General features: G+C 40.4%; 2 protein-coding genes across 11 annotated transcripts in view; both read right to left on the minus strand.

The window, feature by feature from the left end:
- The window catches only part of LOC136677749 (WD repeat and FYVE domain-containing protein 3-like), a 100,513-nt gene extending 88,808 nt beyond the window's left edge, over nt 1-11,705 (minus strand). For 7 of the 8 annotated variants that reach the window (XR_010796421.1, XM_066655356.1, XM_066655354.1 and 4 more), the window contains exon 1: nt 5,986-6,135. Coding sequence is in view for 6 of the 8 variants with exons in the window: in XM_066655356.1 (XP_066511453.1) it covers nt 5,986-6,014 (29 nt within the window). In the remaining 2 variants the exon portion in view is untranslated. Of the gene's footprint in view, nt 1-5,985; nt 6,136-11,502 lie in introns of those variants that run through there. The other variant, XM_066655355.1, reaches the window with a different exon arrangement.
- Nucleotides 11,706-12,761: 1,056 nt separating this feature from the next.
- Nucleotides 12,762-24,464, minus strand: LOC136679458 (uncharacterized). 3 transcript variants are annotated; one of them, XM_066657981.1, is made up of 10 exons: nt 24,434-24,459; nt 24,255-24,330; nt 22,937-22,979; nt 22,504-22,653; nt 20,308-20,428; nt 19,784-19,996; nt 19,582-19,665; nt 17,922-18,063; nt 17,640-17,802; nt 12,762-13,103 (listed from the first exon to the last, which is right to left on the minus strand). In XM_066657981.1, coding segments are annotated over exons 3-10 (1,110 nt in total). In that variant the 5' UTR covers nt 22,939-22,979; nt 24,255-24,330; nt 24,434-24,459; the 3' UTR covers nt 12,762-12,868. The 3 variants fall into 3 exon arrangements, with proteins under 3 accessions (XP_066514078.1, XP_066514076.1, XP_066514079.1); XM_066657979.1 differs by having other exon boundaries at nt 24,255-24,464; XM_066657982.1 differs by lacking the exon at nt 24,255-24,330 and having other exon boundaries at nt 24,399-24,438.
- Between the last annotated feature and the right edge of the window lie 351 nt (nt 24,465-24,815).

Consider the following 24,815-nt stretch of genomic DNA (forward strand, 5'->3'; position numbering starts at 1 on the left):
GAAACATGGGCTAAAGCCAATGAATACATTGCCCTAAATGAGTCCACTCCCCCTGGCTTCAGCTATTACAGTTGCCCACGAACATCTGGTCGTGGTGGTGGTGTAGCCACAATTTATGACCCTACCATTGACACAACACAAAAATCTAGTTATGATACTAAATCCTTTGAAGTACTTACTCTTAAAGTCACTGCATCAAAAAGGCAGCACTCGTTTATGCTCATCACATTCTATCGTCCTCCTGGCCCTTATACAGAATTTCTTTGTGAATTTGCTGATTTCCTCTCAAGTGTAGTTATCGTATCAGAAAAGGCCTTAATTGTTGGTGATTTCAATATTCACTTTGAGAAGGACCATGATCCACTTAAAATTGCATTTGAATCAATTTTGGATGCGCTAGGGTTCACTTAGAATGTTACTGGGCCCACTCATCAATGCAAACACACATTGGACCTAGTGTTAACACGGGGCATTGAGATAAAGAATCTATCCAATCTCTCGCTACATGAGACCATCTCTGATCACCATCTAATCACATATGAAATTGCGTTAAACTTTGATATTTGTCCACAACCACGCTATATTAGAAAGCGCACTATAACATCCTCAACAGTTAGTGATTTTATCAACAACCTTCCAGACCTTACCACCATTTCTTTTCCAACTCACCCAAATGACCTGGAGCTCATTACAAACAACCTACACCACTTATTGTGTACAAACCTAGATAGTGTTGCACCAGTCAAGACCAAACAATTTAGAGAGAAAAGGCTTGCTCCATGGTACAGTGACAGCACGCGTGCATTAAAACTGGCTGCTCGTAACCATGAACGTAAATGGAGACACACAAAACTAGAATGTTTCCGAATTGCATGGCAGCACAGCCTCACCGACTACAAACATGCCTTATCTAAAGCCAAATCACAGTACATCTCTTCCCTTATAGAAAACAACAAAGACAACCCTAGATTCCTTTTTAGCACTGTATCAAATCTAATTGGAAACAAAAAGGAAATCAACCCCATTGTTCCCTCTGATTTCTGTAGCAATGACTTTATGAGGTTTTTTAATGATAAAATTGCTTGCATTCGCCTCAAAATCCAAAATCAGTCCAAAGTCACATCGGCTCTCGTAGATGAACCCCCTGCCAGCTCTGAGGTGCACTTAGACTACTTGAATTCTGTCGATGAAAATGACTTGCTTAGTTTAATTAGCTCATCTAAATCAACTACATGCTTACTGGATCCTGTACCAACACAATTATTTAAACAAATTTTACCTAAAGTCATTAGACCATTGCTCACAATAATAAACTCATCCCTCAACATTGGATATGTACCAAAACCTCTGAAACTAGCGGTAATCAAACCAATTATTAAAAAACCCAATCTTGACCCTCTTGTACTCGCAAACTACAGGCCAATATCAAACCTCCCTTTTATTGCTTAGATTCTAGAAAAAGTCGTGTCACAGCAGTTGTGCTCTTACCTACAAAACAATGACATTCATAACATTTTTCAATCTGGATTTAGACCAAATCACAGCACAGAAACGGCTCTAACAAGAGTAACTAATGACTTACTCCTTTCACATGATAAGGGCTATATCTCTATTCTGGTGCTGCTTGACCTTAGTGCAGCATTTGATACCATAGATCATGTGATGCTTCTTGATAGGCTGGAAAATCTGGTAGGAATAAAAGGATCTGCCCTCTCTTGGTTCAGATCTTATTTATCCGATCGTTACCAATTTGTTTATCTGAATAATAAATCCTCTAATCATACTTTAGTTAAATATGGTGTCCCACAAGGATCAGTGCTTGGCCCTGTATTGTTCACACTCTACATGCTGCCACTGGGTAGACTAATCCGTAAGCATGGGATTCAATTCCACTGTTATGCTGATGACACACAACTGTATATATCAGCCAAACCCAATGATGTTGCTTGTCTACGTAAAATAACAGAATGTCTAACTGAAATTAAAGACTGGATGATGCAAAACTTTCTCATGTTAAATTCTGATAAAACTGAGGTCTTGTTACTAGGTACAGATACTCAGATACATTCACTCAGAAATGCTGCTATTAATCTTGATAATTCAACAGTAAAACACAATGCCATCATTAAAAACTTAGGTGTAGCCTTTGATTCGACTCTCACATTTGATACCCACATATCCAATACAGTCAAAACCGCCTTCTTCCACCTACGCAATATTGCCAAAATTCGGCATATTTTATCATTAAAAGATGCAGAGAAACTAGTGCATGCTTTTATAACTTCACGTCTAGACTACTGCAATGCGCTCCTGGCAGGGAGCTCGTGCAAAGCGTTACACAAGCTTCAGTTAGTTCAAAATGCAGCAGCCAGGGTGCTCACTAGAGCTAGAAAATTTGAACATATCACCCCAGTTCTCTCGTCCCTACACTGGCTACCTGTAAAATTTCGCATTGACTATAAAATACTCCTCTTAGCTTATAAATCTCTAAACAGTTTAGGCCCGCAGTATCTTACTGAACTTCTCATACCTTATCGCCCGTCACGTACACTTCGTTCACAGGATGCCCATCTACTCTTTGTTCCTCGCATTAAGAAAAACACAGCAGGAGGAAGAGCCTTTTCTCACAAAGCTCCTCAACTCTGGAATAGCCTTCCGGTTACTGTTCGGGGCTCAGACACACTCTCAATCTTTAAATCTAGATTAAAAACCTACCTTTTCAAACAAGCTTTTGGTTAATCACTCACCTTCAGGTTACTCCTTCTATATTGGTGTTCGGGCTGGTTTTCATATTATCACTGTTCTGTATTAATCCTGTCATATCACCATAGCTACAGCATTCTTAGTTAGCTTTGTAGTACCTGCCAACAACGCTGTCTGTCGCTGGGTTCTCTTGCCTGACCAGTGGAAGCTTTTTTCGCAGGACAAATTTCCCCGTTCTTTACCATGACCCTACTAACCTTTTGTATCTTTATTTGTTCCCTTTGTCTGGCTTTCTTTCTCCTGTCTCTCTCTCATGCTTTGAGATGTCCTGCTGCTCTCCAGGTTTTGCCCTGATCCAGCCCGTGTCCTGTACAAGATCCTGGCCTTGCTAAGACTCATACATCACTAATATCATCATCCTCACCATTTTCATTTCTACTTCTCCATCATCACTAATATACTACATTTATATTACTATAACCCCTTCACTTTTACTTCTGTTCTCTATTGTGTCTCCGGTGTCGACCCGAGGAGGATGGGTTCCCCGTATGAGTCTTGGTTCCTTCCAAGGTTTCTTCCTCGTGTGCTGAGGGAGTTTTTCCTTGCCACTGTTGCCCCTGGCTTGCTCATAGGAGGCTTGGACCCGGATCTCTGTAAAGCTGCTTTGTGACGACTTTTTGTTGTGAAAAGCGCTATATAAATAAAATTTGATTGATTGATTGAGAGCTATGAAAAGTTTAAAAAGGACATCTTCTAGTTTGTTCTACTGTGTTTAACCCTGTCTTTGTGCTCTCATATAAGTGTGGGTCCAGGGGTGTGATTGGAGAGACTCACACAAGGAGGCATTCAATCCTTTTTTCTGATTTAAGGCCGATATTTGTTGCTGTGTGTCCTCAAACCTATGCTGTAGCCTGTGCGTTTACAATCGTTTATACTTGTGCACTGGTGTCTGCGTCACTCTGCAGTTACACATTAGGGACAAATCACCAATAAGTTCCTCAACGTTATGAAGTAAAAAAAAATATATAGTGGTGTTTTAGTATTAGTTTTATAATCTGTGAAGTGCACTATTTAAGGACTAGGGTGCTATTTGCAACAGAGCGTTTATATGCAGTGCCTGGAAAGAAACAAATACAACGCTGACACCGTTTTCCGCATGGGTCCCTGTTCCCCCGTTCTGTGACGTCCAAACTAATGTCTGAGGAATTCTATCAATATGAATTTCCTGCTGTCTGCAGTCTCTGTAGTTTGGAAAAGAAAAGAAGAGTTCACATTTCTGATGTTCCTCAGTTCAACCTGATCCTTGTTCATCTAATGGCGGACCAATCACGGTCGTTGCAGCCTGAGTCTTATCTGAGGAGTCAGGCTACAGCGTAGGGTTCATGGCTACATGGGATCAATGCTTTTCTTATTGTGTAGGTTCAATGCAGAAGCATACAATGCCCTGACTGAGTGGTCTGTTTTCACAGTGTTTAAGTTGGTGGGCTCCTGATCTACACATTAATGTATACAAGTACTGAACAACTGACATTTTCCATTGCAAATATTCCTATGGAACCCTATGTTAAAGATTTTTACTTTTCTTAAAGTAATGAACAAAGTACACAATACACACAATGACCTTACTGATAGACCGTCTGAAAAACAAGAAAAGAATATCTGTCTGTAACAGAAAAGGATGACGCATTTTCTCAAAAGCATTCTTCACCAGAGAACTCATAAGACAACCACTTCATTTCCAACGCAGCGGTGTGGTTGTGATTAAAAAGAGAGGCCATAAAGAGAGGAACTCGTTTATGATTTCTCAATGCTGAGGTTTCAATTGGTCACATTCAGTGTGAGCCCTTGGAAAAGCGCGAGGCTGCTGAATGTTAACTCCAGTAAATTGTAGCTAAGCTTTTCACCCTTCAGTCTTCCTTGGTATTCTCTTAGAGCACTGCCAGCTCCAATGACTGTCTGAGAACGCAGAGTGGGCTGTAAGTGCTTTATGAAGGAGGGGGGGGGAAAAAAGAGAAAGGAAAGGAACGTCCTCCTTTGAGACGCAGAAAGGCCTCATGAGTCCTGTGTGATGTAATCGTAGAAACATCACCTCTCTGTAATGGTAATGTTTGACAGCTCTAGAGAACGAAGGCTCATCGTTCCCAAAATGGCTGGAGGCCAAATGCTACCCAAAGAGAGTCAAAGAGGAGGAAGCGTGTGAACGCCTATAACTTAAACTGAGGATCTGGTTACCTGAAATAGCATCACTGCTAATATTCAAGCAAAATGGTTCCAAAATATAGGTGGGCTATATAGCATAAATACATCACGGCATTTCCATGATCCAGAAATCAGAACATGATTTGGGATTTCTGATGATTTTTAATGAGTTCAAACTGATGTAAAAGAGGCAGCAGTGCCACATTTAGAAAATACTGAATGCTGAATTACTTTTATTCAACATTTCACACCCTCCATTTCATTCAATCCAAATAAACACAGCTTTTAATGCTTTTGTTCAAAGGTAAAAGTACACACAACCTCCGCAAAATGCTTAGCATTTAATGTACAAAATATGACGATGAAGATAAATATTGCCTTATTGCCCACAGAAAAACCCACGCACACATATAAATAATATCCCAATGTTCATAACACATAAGGTCTGAAGGATTACAACATGGCAGCTATGAAACATCATGCATGCCGTGATGGAGGCACCTACTATCTCCATCTAGAGGCTTACACAATTTCCCTTCTACCTCAGAAATAAAATAATAACTAAAAATAAAAACCCTCTCACCACTGAAGCCACTCTAATCTGACTCTGACACAGATGCAAGCCATAAACCGAATAGTTACACAATGTTAAAGAAGGGAATAAATCATTTCCAGACCATAATCAAAGATGCATAAAGAGCTTGAACAAGAAACTGCTCTTGTAATAGGATAAAGAGCAAGCCAGTTTAAATGGGGAGTCTATTAAAGCTATGTAAACAAAGATCACAGCATCGTTCTACATCTTTTTCAAGTAGTATTTCTAGCTGCAATTAAGGAACATCTCTATCATTATGAAGTGATTCATCGTCATTCGTCCGGCCCCACTTCAAACACGCATCCACTTTCTTAAAAACGTTAAATCGGGCTAAAATCTGAACCTTCTTTGTGCTCCAACACAGCGCTCATCTAAGTGATGTCTGCCACAAAAGCTATTTCAAGAATCAAGCCAAGAAAAAGCTACGGAGGTGTAAACAAATCGCCATGTCGCCATGGAGACAAGCCGCTCAAATGTGTTTTCCATACCTACTGCTCTCCCGGTGCTCAGCGAGCATCCCTCTGTGTTGTCGACGCAACGGCAATCCAGAGGCAAAGAGGAAAATAACGGTCCCTTAGTCTGTGGGATACAACTCCGGGGAAGGGAAGGAGCTCAGCACTTACGAGTCATGATGCGAATGAGTGGAGAGCCGAGGCTTTTACTGGCACAGCCAATAAGAGCTGAGTGCCAATGAGAGGAGCAGCCTGCTGGGACTGGCACAGCTGATCCCCCCCTGACACCAGCTGTACCATGAGGACCGATCATGGGAGGGGTGGCTTGTGTCACGCCAGGACGTACCATCCGAGTTCAACCATGGGGGAGAGAGAATGTGTGAGAGGGGGGCGAGAGCCTCCAGGAAAATCAGCTGGCGACATTTAAAAGGTGATTACATTTTGATCCTTACTTGTTAATCCACTATCAGTGTACTCCATTGCAATACTGCCATTACAGAAGGATCCAGGGTGCAAATGAGCCCTCTAAACAACCACAGTCTGATTCAAGACAAGAGATTATCTGGTTATATTAAATAAGGTCGGTCTATAAAGAAGAATTTATTTTACAAACAAATTATTAAATAAGATTCATAAAAATCACTATTTATTATATGTACTTCATTCTTTAAATTTCAATTCACATTATATGAAGAATAATTGAAGATAAATGTCATTCCTGGTTGTCCCTGAAACATACCGTTTATTCTCCATAGAGTGGGTCCCACAGATTAGGGGTTTTGAGAGCTTTGATTGTTTTACAACTCTTTAAAGGTTAAGCAGCAGCTCTATGAAAGTGTCAAACAAATAAATACAGTGGAACTTGTTTATTGATCGTCAGAAAACATGTTATTTCTTACTAATTCAAGGAATAAGGTTTAAAAGACCGTCCCCCCCCCCCCCCCCCCACACTTAATTTTTGCACTTAATTTAATGCAAAATGACGAAAAGGTGTGTTGTTTGTGGCTGCAATCATTCAATGTACAGTGGGACATCTGTGCACAAATGGCCCAAAGATCCCAAAATATCCAGAAAATGGACTAAATTTGTCCACTTTAAACGGGCACTTTGGAAAGGACCATCCGCTCACTCCGTTATCTGTAGCTCATTTCACTGGCGCTTTTCCAACAACATGGGCATGTAAGGACACCAACGAAAGGTGTTCAAGAGCCTCTGTAACATGGAGGTAAACAGGGTAAGGACGTGTACTTCGCCTGTTTTAGTTGGTGTTAGTTAATGTTAGCTTGACTTGCTAAACTCAGTGGCTCAGATTATACTCGGCTACGTAGCTGCATTACGGAGGTTTATAGTGTCGGATGAATTCGAGTTCGACTTCGATCACATTTACAAGAATAACGGTACCTCTAAATTTGAGTTTAGCTTATTGCTAGGCTATTGTCATGAATAATGTTGGTTATTTAGCTAGAGACTGTCATAACAGTCAGTCATAACGGTGTTTTACCGCGGCGTTGTTTAGCTGTTGTCCACCAGTGACGTCACGGTCGCGTTCAAGAATTTCCGTAGCGAGCTTGGGTTTTTCCGTCAATTTAATAAAATTGTCAGTTTTAAAGCAAATTAAGCAGTTATTTTCATTTTAATTCATACTTATATCTGTCAGTAACTACAATAATGTGAAATACTCATGGAGGTCCATTAAGTGGTGCTTAGTCTTTAAATGGCAAAAATTACAAACATGATGTGTTTTGATAACGATCATTGTCTATTTATGAGCCAGTTGTTTTTAGTTTCAGATATGTCATTGCTTTACAACACTTTAAACTGCAAAACCTATGAGCAGGAGTTGTTTAGTGTTTTTCAAAGTCAATTCTGTTTAGTTTCAGATCCTCAATCAGCTGCTTAGATAAACCTCCGGCTTAGTGCAAGCAAAAGGCACAGAGATGTTTGAGGGCTCACATCATTTACTGTGCTCTGGAATTGACTACACCTGCCTTGGATTAAGGCCTAACGGTTCAAGTAAGTTGAGAACATGAACAGGCCACAATAAATTAAATCTATGCGGATGTTGTACTAACTTCTTTTCACAAGAGGCGCCCAAGCCTGTCTTCATAAACAATAATGTTTATTAATCAAACTGGGATGAGACATCTGGACAGCTACAGCTTCTTCTCCACTGCAGGGCCAAACATTTTGAGCAAAGAGTAACTGCTCCAGTAGTGTTTACACATGGACACGGTTCCCTGTGGAACACTTACCATGCTTAGCTGAGTTTCTGAGCCCGTGAACCATCCTGGTGGGTTGTCTTATGTTAGCGTAAGGTTTCTCTGACTGGTTCCACTACAGTTGTCTAAGGTACCTGGAAACAGAAACTGTAACTGGGCTCACAAGCTCTGACCAGCGCAGAACAGCGCAACATGGACATGGTAATCGTTTGGGCTTGCAGTAGGAAAGAGGCCAAAGTCTGACAACCTGTAACTATGTTTGTGAAGTCAGTCAGTTGTTGTCATGACCTGGATTTGTTCTACCCTGAGCCCACGTGAATCGGAGAAGTACATTAGAGGCACAATATATAACCGCCATTCCTAGGAAAACCACTATAAACAAAACAAACTCTCAGAAAACCACCAGGACCTGCTATTTACTGAAGGCCATTCTGTTTCATGACATGGTATGGAAACCAGCCAGCAGGATACAGAAATGAGAAGTGAATTTCCTTTCCAGAACTGGAAGGACAGATACACCACAAACGTTACTCCACAACCAGGTTAACCCAGATCACCAGATATGTAATCGGCATGATCACGTAAAGAACCCAGAGAGTTAAAAGTACAATCTACTCTACCCAGTCGCTCTGTGTCAGAAGAAAAGTAGATGATCCCCTAAAGATTGTCTAAACATATGAACTGGGAAACATCTGAAAGAGCAGCCACTGAAAACCACTGAAAAACAGAAAGGGAACTGTCTCTCTTCAGCTTAGTTTCATTGTTAGCACACAGTCATTTTAAGCTCCAATGGCAAATCATTGGTGCTCAAAGGCCAGACTTTTTTTGCTGCAACAGCAAAGACTTTGGAATAATGAAATCATGTTTTTTAATGTATAACATGTCAGTGTAAGATGCACATCATAAAAAAACAAGAGTAAATCTCGGAGGACTGCAGCACTTTCAGAAATCCATTCACAAGATCAAGCCTGGCAGTCAACACAAATATATACAACCTACGGACGTTTTTTTTGCATTCTTTAATGCCTCTACTGAAAATAAACAGAGGAACAGACCATAATATAATCTGTTAAGAGCATCATACAGTGATAAAATGACAGGCCTGGTTCTTAAATAACAGACTTGTAGATTCCCAAGTAGGCATCAAATATTAAACACTTATTAAGTTGGTGTTGTTTATGTTCCATGGAAAGACCTCAAAAGTACTGGCTGCTTTCAAACTTGTCCAAGAGATGACAGGACCAAGACCAAACACCGTGACAAAGCTAGATCTGCATTTAAAACTCACTAATCTAGTCCCTTCTACCACAGGGCTAGTGCCGAATGCATTTGTATGCCTCTATTTCTGTGAAATGACAAGGTCTGAGGTTCACTGCTCTATAAGGGGTCACAGCAAATCAGTACTGATGTGTAGAGTAGAAACTGAAACTTGAGGATAACCCCAACCCCCTAAAAAGGGGGTGCAGGGGTGGCAATAAGCCCAATATAAAGTCGTAACCAATGCTAGTCTGAAACAGTGAAGCCCAAGAGTACATCTCCAGGGTGGTGGTAAGTATTTTGGGCCACAGCCTGTTCTTGAGCAGCATGGTATCCTTGTCCTGGAACACATCCAATGTTATGACTGTGGAATGAAGGGATATTGCTGCAGTGACTTAGCACATAAGACACTAAGGTGGTCAGTGTCTGGCTGTGCTAGATGGCTAATTTTACAGACTGTAGCTAGACTATATTTTGTTTAGACGCAGCTATCGGCCTGTGGCCTGGCTGAAGAAGACATTTACCAAATAAACTTACTTGTTAAGCCTACTGCTCTCCATTTTAAATCACATTAAAAAAATGTAGCACTTAGGAGCCATAACAAACTACAGGGCCAGAGGTTTGTGAATATTTCTTCAAATATTAAGAGTTAGACGGGACGTTCATCCCCCATAACTCTCCAGAAAATGCAGTTCCAAGCCTCCATAGCTCCCAGCTCTTTCTGGAGGGATCCATACCCCTCTAGTCAACACTTGACACTGAACAAGGTGAACTCAGGGTCGTACGCACGCAGCTGGATGATCCAGAGTATCCCATTGTGTTTCATATTTTAAATGGGTGCCTGTTAAAATAGAGCTTAATCCGCTGGTTTTAACGGATGCCTACGAACGTTTTGGGCGTCCAGTGGATGTGAGACGAGCTGAGATGAAAATGCACCTTTCCAAGATACTGAGTCATATCCTTCAGTCCTGAAATCGATGCTGATGGTTTAGAACACTTGCAATGTAGTGTAAGTTTAATATTTACATTCTTTAATAAGAAGGGGACATAGAGGTGTATAAAAACCTCCAGCCAGGGCCAGGAGATGAGACTTCTACTAGTCTAATACCATCTAATAAATGTATAATACCTCTCTGAGTTCTCATACTGCAGGCCAACTCTTACGTCCAATAGTGCTCTTTTACACAACTGTAAATAACAGATAGTAATAGTAAGTTACCTCAGATTATGCTCATAAAAACACACTCCTGGTTCCTACACATTGTGATCTACTCAGTTGATTTCACTCTTTTTGGTGTGACAAACTTCCTATGTCTGTGAAATACTCAGATTCTGACTCTGTTATTTTCTTTCTATAATAACAGGAAAATATGAAGCTGTATAAACCAACACTGGGCCCAGACTGGAGCTGGACACACAGGGTCTATAAGGTTATTCCTTCAAACTGAGCAGGTTAACTGTAAAGAAAGGTAGGCATTTAACAGGCAAGGCTTCTAATTTAATTTATATATATATATATATATATATATATATATATATCTTAATTTTAGGTAGGCAGAGTAACTACTAGCAGATGACAATTTCCAACGTACAATTACATTAGACAGTGGCTACTACTACTACTACTATCACAATTCTATTAGCAGGCTACTGAGGCTAGCTGCCGTGTAAATGGCTGTGTTTCTGCTACAGACAGTTGGTAAATAAATACAACAAGCACTCCTAGTTCAAGGTAGATTTACCTGAATCCCAAGTGTGTTGTTATAGATCAAAAACCAGCAAAATGCCTGCTTCTGTGGAGCTGTTTTTCGTCCATTTGCGCAGGGACAGAGATGCTATCGAAGCTAACCTAAACCAAACCACAACGCCGAGTTTTTTCCACCTCCACCAGCCTTTTCCTCCCCTTTCCTGAAGCACTCCCTTGACAAAAGCCAAAGCCAATGCTCTGTAGACCGCACCAAATCTATAAAGCACGCACTGAGACGTTTACAGTCTCGGAAAAATGCGAAAAAGCCAACCGAGCTGCCTCCTACTTGGTCCCTCTCAATATCAATGGACAACGTTAACGTTAACTCACCACAGCAGCGATAGGATAAATGTCGGTTAAATCCCGGGCGTAAACACTGGCTCTAAATACGCGGCGTTAACGGCGCTTTCCTTGTCCCCTTTCCGTCCATGACCGACTCAGGACTAGCCGCAGTGTTTCACGTCTCCGCAGAAGGGAGCTAGAAGCCATGTTTAATCCCTGCCATCCCGAACACAACAAACACAGAGATCCCCTCTCTCTCTTCCAGCGCCGCTCAGGCTCTTGGGCGCCCACCGAGCCCTGCTGCTCAGCTCAGGAAAACACACGGGAAACAGCGACGCCTGCTGGACGGCTACAGCACTACAGCTCTGCCTGTACACCCCTCACCATACTGTGAAAGAAACACTAGCTAGTATTTTTAGCTTGTAATAGGGAGAATAGGGACTCTGTTGTTGCCACACCGGTCTCAGCACTTGCAGAAACTACACTATGTATCTTTTAGAGGAGGGTAGGCGACCACTACCACCCTGCCTCCCTTCCTTCCACACTGCGAACGCAGAAGGCCAAAACAAAATGAGCTAATTTTACCTAGTGTTCCCTTAATCCAAACCAGTCTTCAGGCTTAGGTCAACACATCTGATCCCTCCCTTTATTTAGAGACACTGTATTTGTTTCACTTCTTTTCTCCTAACGTTACCTGCTGCTACTGTATTAAGCAATAACATACAATCACTGCGCTGGCTACTAACTTTGACTACATTTTTTCATGTGATTTCTATGTCAAAGCAGGTTATGTGTTTACATAATTTAACATTACTCAGTGCTGTCACTGCAATGTCGTTTCTATGTGTGTCAGCCCTGTATTTATTGTTTGTCCTTGAAAGTATTGCACTGTCTGTCCTCATTGTTGTGTCTGCACCCGTGTTCTGTGTTGCACCATGTTCCTGGGGCAACATTCTCTGTTCACTGTGCATGTGTGTATAGCTGGAATGATAATAAAGCCTCTGGAACTTAAAATAACCTGTTAATTCCCTTATGATAAGGTGTCCCGTCAATTTAACAGTTCCCTTAGTTTAACAATTTACATAGCGTCACGCCCACTGAGTAAACCCCTCACAAATTAGTTATAATAATAAGAGACGTTATTTTGGGACCACAAAAATGGCTATACCCTAATATGACCCCAAATCTATGTAATTGAGTCCATTTTCACTGATATTCAATAAATACATAAAATAAACTAATAAATGAATACATAAATATTGTTATTAAAAATCAGACATCAAAACCTTGAAACAAATTTGTGCATTTTATTTTATTTATTTGAAAAAAGAATTCTGAACAACTGTGATGAAGGTCCCAACAGAAAAATACACGTATTGCAGGTAATAACAGCTGTGAGATTCCAAGACTAACATTAACATGGTCTAATGAATTTATTGTACTCTTGTTTGATGCAGCCAGACACTGTGTGAAAGAAGTGCCTCCCAGGTGCCATTAGGTCAGTCACTATCTCTGTGTGGTTCACTTTGGGCAGGAGATACAGGGAAACTGTGATAGAGTGAGACGTGAGAGCCTCTGAGAATTTCAGTGATGACTCCACTGGAACGATGATGTCACTGGTGCCGTGGAGTAATCCAACTGGAGGGACTCTGCAGGAATTGACACAAGGCAAAGATGTCAATGAGGGCTACAGCCATGGGACAAGAGGGTCCATATGGATGCAGTTGTCTCAAAACTGTCTAAAATATAATTTATTCATTCTTTCATTGTCGGTAACCCTTATCCAGTTCAGGGTCGCGGTGGGTCCAGAGTCTACCTGGAATCATTGGTTGCAGGGAAGGAACACAATCTGGAGGGGGCGCCAGTCCTTCACAGGGCAACACACACACTCACACACACACCTACGGACACTTTTGAGTCACCAATCCACCTACCAATATGTGTTTTTAGAGCGTGGGAGGAAACCGGAGCACCCAGAGGAAACCCACGCGGACACAGGGAAAACACACCACACTCCTCACAGAAAGTCACCCGGAGGAAACCCACGCAGACACAGGGAGAACACACCACACCCCTCACAGACAGTCACCCGGAGGAAACCCACACAGACACAAGGAGAACACACCACACTCCTCACACACAGTCACTCGGAGGAAACCCACGCAGACACAGAGAGAACACACGACACTCCTCACAGACAGTCACCCGGAGGAAACCCACGCAGACACAGGGAGAACACACCACACTCCTCACAGACAGTCACCCGGAGGAAACCCACGCGGACACAGGCAGAACACACCACACTCCTCACAGACATTCACCGGGAGGAAACCCACGCAGACACAGGGAGAACACACCACACTCCTCACACCTGGATAGGGGCTAAAACCCACAACCCAGGGACCCTGGAGCTGTGTGACTGCGACACTACCTGCTGCACCACAGTGTCGCCCTCTAAAATAATCAAAAATAATAATAATACTAAGAAGAAGAATACATGGCATTTGTACAGCACTTTTCAAGAACCAAAGATGTTTACAGAAAACACTAAAGCAGCACTACATAAGATTTGATAAATTTGCTTTAAAAGAACTGTCTTGAAATCAAAACTAGTGGTGGTGGATGGGTGGAATACTGTCAACTGCCAAAAATTACACTGCAGTTTCTGCAGTGTTGAGTCTGGAGTAGCAATGACAGAGGCTCTATTTTCCCTATTACAGCTCAGCGAAGCATCGCTATGATTTTGAAGCTGTTACTTTAGATAAAATCTTACCTAGTGCTACTTTAAATATGGCACCTTTAGAGCATTGCATCTGTGGGAAAATACATTAAATTGAGTTATTATGTGCTCTGGAAATGTCTTTAAGCAAAAGTTGTATCATTCATGTTGACGTATTTGGTGCCATCGTCACACTTCTGCTCAAACCACCTCACTGATAATACCAGGGGATGAAGTCATTGCAGTTATTACTATAATTCACATTGGCGGCAGGTGGTGGCATTGTGGTTAGTACTTTAAACCCCAGGCTAGCACCGCTGTAGAGTCAGAGACATGTTTAATTATAAACAATGAGTCAATGCGTTCCAGCAGACACCAAGGTACTTGTGTGAATCTGAAAAAAAGGGAAGCTTTTATTTTCAGCACATATTTTTTTCAGCAAAACCTTTTTTTTAAAAAACCAACCAATCATTAAAGTGCTACCCACATTCTTAGTCATGAATCATTCATTCTGAAACTCCAAAATCTAATCAGAAGTCCTTAGACATTACAAATTATTAATTTGTAAAAGTGTACATATTTAATAATATATTTATAATGCAACTCCGTTTTGTTTTCAATTAAATGTACTTCAAGATTTTTCTCTATCAACTGAACTCTTGAAGAAACTTGGAGAAACTTCCTTGAAGAATGAAACCCACACAGACACAGGGAGAACACACCATACTTCTCACAGACAGTCACCCGGAGGAAACCCACGCCGACACAGGGAGAACATACCACACTCCTCACAGACAGTCACCCGGAGGAAACCCACGCAGACACAGGGAGAACATACCACACTCCTCACAGACAGTCACCCGGAGGAAACCCACACAGACACAGGGAGAACGCACCACACTCCTCACAGACAGTCACCAGGAGGAAACCCACGCAGACACAGGGAGAACACACCACACTCTTCACAGACAGTCACTGAATCAACTGAACTCTTGAAGAAACTTGGAGAAACTTCCTTGAAGAATGAACCAAAAGAAAACCTCAAGTGTTGGTGTAGTGTAGTGTAGTGGGTAACCACCCCACTCTACACCAATAACTGTCTTTGGGCAAGACACCTAACACTGCATTACTCTAGCTCTGTAACATGAAAGGACTTGAAGTCCCTCTGGACGAGAGACATGAATATAATAAAGACAGAAACTGTCTTACTTCATTACAAGTAAAGAAGGAGTTCTCCTGTAAAGAAAAGGTAATTTTGGGCATCACCATTGTGTGCCATAGTTTACATTAAAATGTAATTCTCAAGTCCCTTTTTTATAACCATCTTTCTTTCAGTTTGACCGTTGCTCTCTGAAACGCCATCTTGACTAATACAACTCTCTCCTAGCAGGCATCAGTTCCTCTTTACTGCACAAACCTCAAATGGTTCAAAGGTCAGCGGCTCATCTCCTCACTCACAGCTTGCTCACACAAACACATTACACCTGCTCTCTAAATCTTCACTGGCTCCATAATAAATACTGCATTCATTACAAAAGTCCTGCACCTTCTGACTCTCTAATCTAATTTCCTTTTGTTTTAATACTTATCTTCTAATTTGTTGTTTGCTTGGTTTGTGGCAGCTGTGGCCATAAGGTTAGAGAAGTGAGCTTGAGGTCGAAAAGTTGACTGTTTAATTCCCAGGACCGACAGGAAACAAGTTAATCCACGACCAAACCCACAAAACCACTTCTCAGGTGCCTAGGTTGTTGACAGCCCACTGCTCTAGTTGTGTGTGTGTGTTTGCTGCCCCTAGTGTATGTGAAGAATTACTCAGTAGTATATGTTTTTGTATTCACTACCACTAATAGGTTAAATGTAGAGAAGCAATTGCTCTAAGGGGAATAATAAAGTGACACGTCTGTTCTGTCTCCTCACGTGTGATGCTCTGTTTGATCTGTTTAAACTAAACTAGGTGGTATTTTTACCTTAAAGGCTAAGCACCACTTAATGGACCTCCATGAATATTTCACATTATTTTAGTTACTGACAGATATAAGTATGAATTAAAATGAAAATAGCAGCTTAATTTGCTTTAAAACTGACAATTTTATTAAATTGACGGAAAAACCCGAGCTCGCTACGGAAATTCTTGAACGCGACCGTGACGTCACTGGTGGACAACAGCTGAACAACGCCGCGGTAAAACACCGTTATGACTGACTGTTATGACAGTATCTAGCTAGCTAAATAACCAACATTATTCATGACAATAGCCTAGCAATAAGCTAAACTCAAATTTAGAGGTACCGTTATTCTTGTAAATGTGATCGAAGTCGAACTCGAATTCATCCGACACTATAAACCTCCATAATGCAGCTACGTAGCCGAGTATAATCTGAGCCACCGAGTTTAGCAAGTCAAGCTAACGTTAAATAACACCAACTAAAACAGGCGAAGTGAGTGTCCTTACCCTGTTTACCTCCATGTTACAGAGGCTCTTGAACACCTTTCGTTGGTGTCCTTACATGCCCATATTGTTGGAAAAGCGCCAGTGAAATCAGCTACAGATAACGGAGTGAGCGGATGGTCCTTTCCAAAGTGCCCGTTTAAAGTGGACAAATTTAGTCCATTTTCTGGATATTTTGGGATCTTTGGGCCATTTGTGCACAGATGTCCCACTGTACATTGAATGATTGCAGCCAAAAACAACACACCTTTTCCTCATTTTGCATTAAATTAAGTGCAACTTCTAGAGTTGTTGTCCACCATCTACGTCACAGGCAAGATGCCTATTAGAGTTTCCCAACACCGTTGGGGGGGGGGACCAACGCTCTTTTAAACCTTATTCCTTGAATTAGTAAGAAATAACATGTTTTCTGACTATCAATAAACACAAGTTAGGAACTCAAACTCCACTGTATTTATTTGTTTGACACTTTCATAGAGCTGGTGCTTAGCCTTTAAAGTTACAGCTTCACAATCATTGTGATGCTTCACTGACCTGTAGTAGGGAGAATAGAGCCTATGTCATTGCAATTCTGTAAGTTTTGGAGGAAGATAGGAACCCACCCTCCCCTCCCCTCCCCCACTGGTTTCAAGTCAGTGCTGTAAAAGTAAATTGCACTCTGCAACTACAGGGGGAGCCGAGGAGCAAAAACAACAAATCTACATACATCTTTTAAGGCAAATTAAATAAATCTATATAAACATCTATAAAGGCTTATTCTACTAAGTATCAGTTCTCATAAAATCTGCTTTAGTAGTTTCACCCTAGAAAGCCTTATAAAAATTGCCATTTGCTGGAATAACCCTATAAAGAGGCTTATGTAGGGCTCATGTAGCCTAAGGAAATGTGACCTAGACTAAAGTATTAACGTTTTTGAAGTATGGACAATATCCATATGTCCACAAAAATATTCTTCATCACTTAATTCTTAATCATGAGAACCACAAGACATTCTCACTTCTAGCTCAAAGCTCATACCTTTTTAACTGGTTCTTGTTCAGTTTCTGAAGTAGAAGTGTAGGGGAGTAATACTCAAAGTTCTCCTCGCCTTCCATGGCTTTGTGCATCGCAGAGACGTATTCCACCCCTCGCATTTGCTCATGTTGATAATGGTCCATGACATCGTACACGCCACTCAAACCTGCAGTGGAGAAAGACAATAATAAAATGGCTTCCTTATTCACAGGCAACAAAAGCAACACTGAAATAAGAGTCACTCTCAGCTCTCTAGCAAGAACGGTAAAATAAAAATGGAGTTACCTATCATCCCTTTAATTGAGTTTGTAATTTCTCTCTGCTGGAATTGATCAATGGACAACTCCCATGCGCATTCCACCAGAAACAACATGGTCAGGGCACACAGATGAGCTCCTGCTGAATGGCCTATTAACACAATGTTGTCCTACACACAGAAACATAAAGAAAAATATAGACAAAGCTAAATAAGCTACTTTTAGAAGATACATATTATACCTCTTGCTCACAAGTTACCACAGGTCTGTGTCTTAATAAAACATCTATGACCTGCTTTGGTGAAAATACCACAAGGACCAAACCACATGGCAGCGTTCTCCCCATCTAATCAGCCCTGTTCAAAATGACTTCTTCCAGCAACTGTTCCTTTAAATGATAATGAGCGTCCATTTACCCCGCCCCCAGTGCACAGCAGTGAGTCATCAGGAGCAGAAGCTCTGGTTTTTCACTTGGCTCTTTTTCTTCTCTGTTCTCATGTGTCAGTTTTTACTCAGTGCTCGTATTTAACCTCATTTTTGTGCTCTCACATAAATGCTGGTCCAGTGCTGAGACTGGAATTGAGGGGACAGGACAATTTTAAAGTGCAAGCACTCCACGTTATACACAGCAAAAAATTCAACATTCATTCATTCATTATCTGTAACCCTTATCCAGTTCAGGGTCGCGGTGGGTCCAGAGCCTACCTGGAATCATTAGGCACAAGGCGGGAGCACACACTGGAGGGGGCGCCAGTCCTTCACAGGGCAATAAAAAAATTGAACACCGCAGTTTATCCGATGTCTTCTCACTCAGGCATGCCACAGAAATGGACCATGTGATTTTAATTCACAGTTTACAGAGCCCCTAATTAATATACACATCAACTGATCAAGTCGTTTCTTCACATTTCCCCTTTAAGAAATTCCTTCATTCATTCATTATCTGTAACCCTTATCCAGTTCAGGGTTGCGGTGGGTCCAGAGCCTACATGGAATCATTGGGCGCAAGGCAGGAATACACCCTGGAAGGGGCGCCAGTCCTTCACAGGGCAACACAGACACATATTCACTCACACACTCACACCTATGGACACTTTTGAGTCGCCAATCCACCTACCAACGTGTGTTTTTGGATTGCGGGAGGAAACCGGAGCACCCGGAGGAAACCCACACAGACACAAGGAGAACACACCAAACTCCTCACAGACAGTCACCCGGAGGAAACCCACGCAGACACAGGGAGAACACACCACACTCCTCACAGACAGTCAACCGGAGGAAACCCACACAGACACAGGGAGAACACACCACACTCCTCACAGACAGTCACCCGGAGGAAACCCATGCAGACACAGAAAGAACACACCACACTCCTCACAGACATTCACCCGGAGCGGGAATCGAACCCGCAACCTCCAGGCCCCTGGAGCTGTGTGACTGTGACCGTGCCGCCCCCTTTAAGAAATTAATATATGAGATAACTTCAATATTTTATGGCGACTGCATAATCCCGTGTCTTCATTACACACATAAAAGGCTAAAAATAAAGGAAACCCAAATACTCATAAGCGTGTATAAATGTTTTAACATTCATAGCAGACATTAATCGCTCTCGTAATTGAAACTAATAAGAATCATTTTGTATATAAGAAGTAACAGTAATAACTTGACAGAAATCAGCTACTCACTTTGTCAAGATTGAAGGAATGTCCATTCTCTCTCACCCATATCAGACTGTCACTTATGTCTTGAACCATATTTAAAACATTACCCTACGTAGAAGCACAGTTTATAGTAAATGCTTCGGTATGAGTCACATCAGTCTATGGCTGTAATTTCAGAAAGTACAAGCAATGACAAATCAATGAGGATTGAAAACACGCAGCTTACCTTTGGATATATTGAATAATCAGGGCAAATTACAGATGCACCAAGCTCTTTGGCCATTTGCAGAGCAAGGAGACAGTATGTGGACCTCTCTCCTGAGCCCCACGCTCCCCCATATACAAACACTACCACTGGAATTAGCTCAGTATCTGATGGGTCCATGCTTGGTGAATGGTACAAGTCAAGTTTGTTGCCTCTGCGACCAAAGGTGATGCCCTGTATGCAAGAAAACGGTCAGAAACAAAAATACTGAAAGAGACAGCGTCTCATTTAATCTGTGTAAAAACATCATGTGAGCATTACAAATTAAACTCGAAATAATCAAACGTCAGGATACAGGATGTATTTTCTGCTGACACTGAAAGATTAAATCATACCGTATGAGGTCCTGTCAGCTTTAATAAAACAAGCCGTCCATATCAGTGCTCTCATGTCTCAGGTTATATGTCTATAACACATTCATTACTGATGATGACAGAAGACGAAAGCCTCTCATACAGGGGCTTACCGGGAAGAAAAAGACTCACCTTCACGCAATGCTTATTATTGTCAGCATTCTTGTACCATGACTTCCACTGGAAATACAGCTTGCTGTACTGCAGATACTTCAGCTTTTCCAGCAGAGCTCTTGTCAAACTATATATTCTCCTAAGGAACAGATTTGTTTGTGTTTAGCTTTGTTTAATGTTTAGTGTTTAGCTTTGTTTAGTGTTTAGCTTTGTTTAGTGTTTAGCTTTGTTTAATGTTTAGTGTTTAGCTTTGTTTAGTGTTTAGCTTTGTTTAATGTTTAGTCTTAGCTTTGTTTAGTGTTTAGCTTTGTTTAATGTTTAGTGTTTAGCTTTGTTTAATGTTTAGTGTTTAGCTTTGTTTAATGTTTAGTGTTTAGATTTGTTTACTGTTTAGCTTTTTTAATATTTAGTGTTTAGCTTTGTTTAATGTTTAGCTTTGTTTAATGGTTAGTGTTTAGCTTAGTTTAGTGTTTAGCTTTTTTTAATGGTTAGTGTTTAGCTTTGTTTAGTGTTTGGCTTTGTTTAATGGTTAGTGTTTAGCTTTGTTTAGTGTTAAGCTTTGTTTAATGGTTAGTGTTTAGCTTTGTTTAGTGTTTAGCTTTGTTTAATGTTTAGTGTTTAGCTTTGTTCAGTGTTTAGCTTTGTTTAATGTTTAGTGTTTAGCTGTGCTTAGTGTTTAGCTTTGTTTAATGTTAAGTGTTTAGCTTTGTTTAGTGTTTAGCTTTGTTTAATGTTTAGTGTTTAGCTTTGTTTAGTGTTTAGCTTTGTTTAATGTTTAGTGTTAGCTTTGTTTAGTGTTTAGCTTTGTTTAATGTTTAGTGTTTAGCTTTGTTTAATGTTTAGTGTTAGCATTGTTTAGTGTTTAGCTTTATTTAATGTTTAGTGTTTAACTTTGTTTAATGTTTAGAGTTTAGCTTTGTTTAATGTTTAGTGTTTAGATTTGTTTACTGTTTAGCTTTGTTTAATGGTTAGTGTTTAGTTTTGTTTAGTGTTTAGTTTTGTTTAATGGTTAGTGTTTAGCTTTGTTTAGTGTTTAGCTTTTTTTAATGGTTAGTGTTTAGCTTTGTTTAATGTTTAGCTTTGTTCAATGGTTAGTGTTTAGCTTTGTTTAGTGTTTAGCTTTGTTTAATGGTTAGTGTTTAGCTTTGTTTAATGGTTAGTGTTTAGCTTTGTTTAGTGTTAAGCTTTGTTTAATGGTTAGTGTTTAGTGTTTAGCTTTGTTTAATGTTTAGTGTTTAGCTTTGTTCAGTGTTTAGCTTTGTTTAATGTTTAGTGTTTAGCTGTGCTTAGTGTTTAGCTTTGTTTAATGTTAAGTGTTTAGCTTTGTTTAGTGTTTAGCTTTGTTTAATGTTTAGTGTTTAGCTTTGTTTAGTGTTTAGCTTTGTTTAATGTTTAGTGTTTAGCTTTTTTAATGTTTAGTGCTTAGCTTTTTTAATGTTTAGTGTTAGCTTTGTTTAGTGTTTAGCTTTGTTTAATGTTTAGTGTTTAGCTTTGTTTAATGTTTAGAGTTTAGCTTTGTTTAATGTTTAGTGTTTAGATTTGTTTACTGTTTAGCTTTTTTAATGTTTAGTGTTTAGCTTTGTTTAATGGTTAGTGTTTAGTGTTTAGCTTTGTTTAGTGTTTAGCTGTGTTTAGTGTTTACCTTTGTTTAATGTTTAGTTGTGTTTAGTGTTTAGCTTTGTTTAATGTTTAGTGTTTAGCCCTGCTTATAGTTTAGCCCTTGTGTTTAGTGTCCCTCTGTCTAGTTTCCTTTAAGTTATTGTAATAAAGCCTCGTGCATATACCTCCATCCCTTACTCATTGACCACTCCTACACACCCCCATTATTACAAGACTAATCTTTCTCTGTTTTAATTTGTTTTGTATTTCTTGATCAAAATTGAAAACACAAGCTGCCATTTGCACTGTATTAAAATTTCATAATAAACTGACCAATAGAAATGGGCCAAAATGTACTTGGCAAAAAATCTTGTCCCATTACCACCCATTCAAATTGACCATTTAGGAGATCTGTCCATAAAGGGATGGTATGCTAATAATTATTCCAATGTTGATATTACAGAAATGTGATGTGTAGGGAAACAAAGACTCACACGAAGAATCTAGTCAAATCTACTGCAGGTCTAATGCAGGGTATGTTATAAGTAACTGTAGTAAGTAACAATATAATCCCAACAATGAAGAGAAGCTTGTTCATATTGTTGAACCGTTTACCTGGGTTTGATGGCCTCTAAATACTTTTTGTAGCCTGGCTTATTGGGCAAGCCATACAAACACTGGACGACCAAGGAGATGCTGTATGGAAGGCCCACAAACAGCACACCAGCAGCCACTGGAAGGGCCACACGGTACTTGACCCCAATCCTGAAAACAAAAATATGTATCAATACTCCACTGATGTGTGTACATTTCAGTGAGATCTGATGATGGTGTTAGGTCAAGGACATAGCTCTAATGTTTTATAAAAGAGATATTACAAGCTGTATACACACACTTCAATGTCTGTGTCCAGAAAAATTAGGCTCTGGACATGGAATTTACTTTCTGTATACCCATCCTTCTTTTCATGCAGTAGCCACCTTAAAAACCTTATGCTCAAAGGCACTAGGACCCCTACATCTGTCCATAACATAAGTTATTAACTTACATTTTTATATGTAAAGTGCTTCTTGTGGTCGTCGAAGGTTTACCTACATGAGATGGCAGAAAAGAGCAAATACAAGACATCAGGGCAGACATAACTATGGCAGAATAATAAACATGTGAATATCACTTCTGATGGTTTAATCTCTTTAGCTTATAATGAAACATTGTAAGTGTATGGGGCGAGTGGGTTCGAGTCCCGCTCCGGGTGACTGTCTGAGAGGAGTGTGGTGTGTTCTCCCTGTGTCTGTGTGGGTTTCCTCCGGGTGATTGTCTGTGAGGAGTGTGGTGTGTTCTCCCTGTGTCTGCATAGGTTTCCTCCAGATGAATGTCTGTGAGAAGTGTGGTGTGTTATCCCTGTGTCTGCGTGGGTTTCCTCCGGGTGACTGTCTGTGAGGAGTGGGGTGTGTTCTCCCCGTGTCTGCATGGGTTTCCTCCAGGTGACTGTCTATGAGGAGTGTGGTGTGTTCTCCCTGTGTCTGCGTGGGTTTCCTCCGAGTGACTGTCTGTGAGGAGTGTGGTGTGTTCTCCGGTTTCCTCCCACAGTGACCCTGAACTGGATAAGGGTTACAGATAATGGATGGATGGATGTAAGTGTATGATTCTACGTAAGCAGGGTAAAAGGTGAACGGATTCACCGATATTCACAATGTTCCTACACACGTCTGCCAATGCTGATACATACACAGAAACATAAAATACATTTTTTAAAAGTTTTTTTTAATATTAAAATAAATAGGAATGACATCCACCTGAATTAACATCACAGAGAAAGGTTATAATTACTTGGAGTAAAGTGGGTAAAATTCAGAAATGTTTCTTTAGTGTCTGAGTATTTGTGGACACCTGCTTGTCCGACATTCCTCCTAAAGTCAAGTGTATACAGATACATAGATAGTTTGTCTTTGTTTCTGCAACAAGGCCAATAACAGCTTCTGCTCTTCTGGGAAGACTTTACACTAGATACTGAAATATTTCTTTGTATATTTGATGGCATTCAGCTGCAAGAGCATGGGGTCAAGTCCAGATGTTAAATAATGAGTTCTGGATTACAATTATAATTTCTGCTAGTGTTTAGCTATCTCGTGTTTCTGAATCATCGAGAAGAAACTATTCTTAGACATTTAAATGAGCTATTTTATAGAGGAATTAAAGATTGTTTCCCATATCTCTCCAGTCCAGCACTTAAGTCCATATACTTAAATAAATCTGATGATAACTGCTTATAGAATAGTGAATATCTATCATAAACATACGAAGAATATTTAATTACGGTCAGAGGCTTACCGTTTAATTTGAATTACGTTATTTTTACAACTTACCACCACACGTACGAAAAAGGTCAGAAACCACTACAGAAAGCCCACGTCAAAGTGTATAACTTTAACATTTCAGCGACTAACGTTTATAAAAAAGAAAATGGAACATTAGCAGCAAATTAAAGGCAGTTGTATTTCTGTTTAAACCTATTTTCTCTGTGGGAATGAAGGCTTCACCGTACTCAGAGAGAACATATCCGCAATGGCAGTGTATTGTCGTTGGTGACGTAGACTCCGTTTCTTTAAGCTAATTGGTTTAAGTCAGCACGTAGGCGGGACAAGATCTACATTGAGCGTTTACATTGGCCCGGTGGTCGTCAGTCAAACTTCAACAGGCGAAAATTGAAATTTCTTAGACGTTTACCTGTTTGCACTGATCAGCCATAAGATAATGACCACGCCCTCGTTACATTCACTGTCCACTTTTTTTTTAGTTTTTTTGTAGTTGTACTGTTTCTGACTGTAGTTCCTCTGTTGCTCCGCCCTCTGTTCTTTAATGGTCAGGACCTACACAGGACCACCACAGAACAGATATTGGGCAGTGGATATATTTGGTTTTTGGAT

The sequence above is a fragment of the Hoplias malabaricus genome, chromosome Y, assembly GCF_029633855.1.
Source record: "Hoplias malabaricus isolate fHopMal1 chromosome Y, fHopMal1.hap1, whole genome shotgun sequence".
Classification (NCBI taxonomy): domain Eukaryota; kingdom Metazoa; phylum Chordata; class Actinopteri; order Characiformes; family Erythrinidae; genus Hoplias; species Hoplias malabaricus.

Bases quoted from the DNA above. Each gene is read 5' to 3' on its own strand.
- LOC136679458 (XM_066657979.1), bottom strand. The intron at 18,064-19,581 runs GTGAGTAGCTGA...TTCTGTGTGTAG, and splicing joins ATTCCTTCAATCTTGACAAA to GACAACATTGTGTTAATAGG. The intron at 17,803-17,921 runs GTAACTCCATTT...TCTCCACTGCAG, and splicing joins CTCAATTAAAGGGATGATAG to GTTTGAGTGGCGTGTACGAT.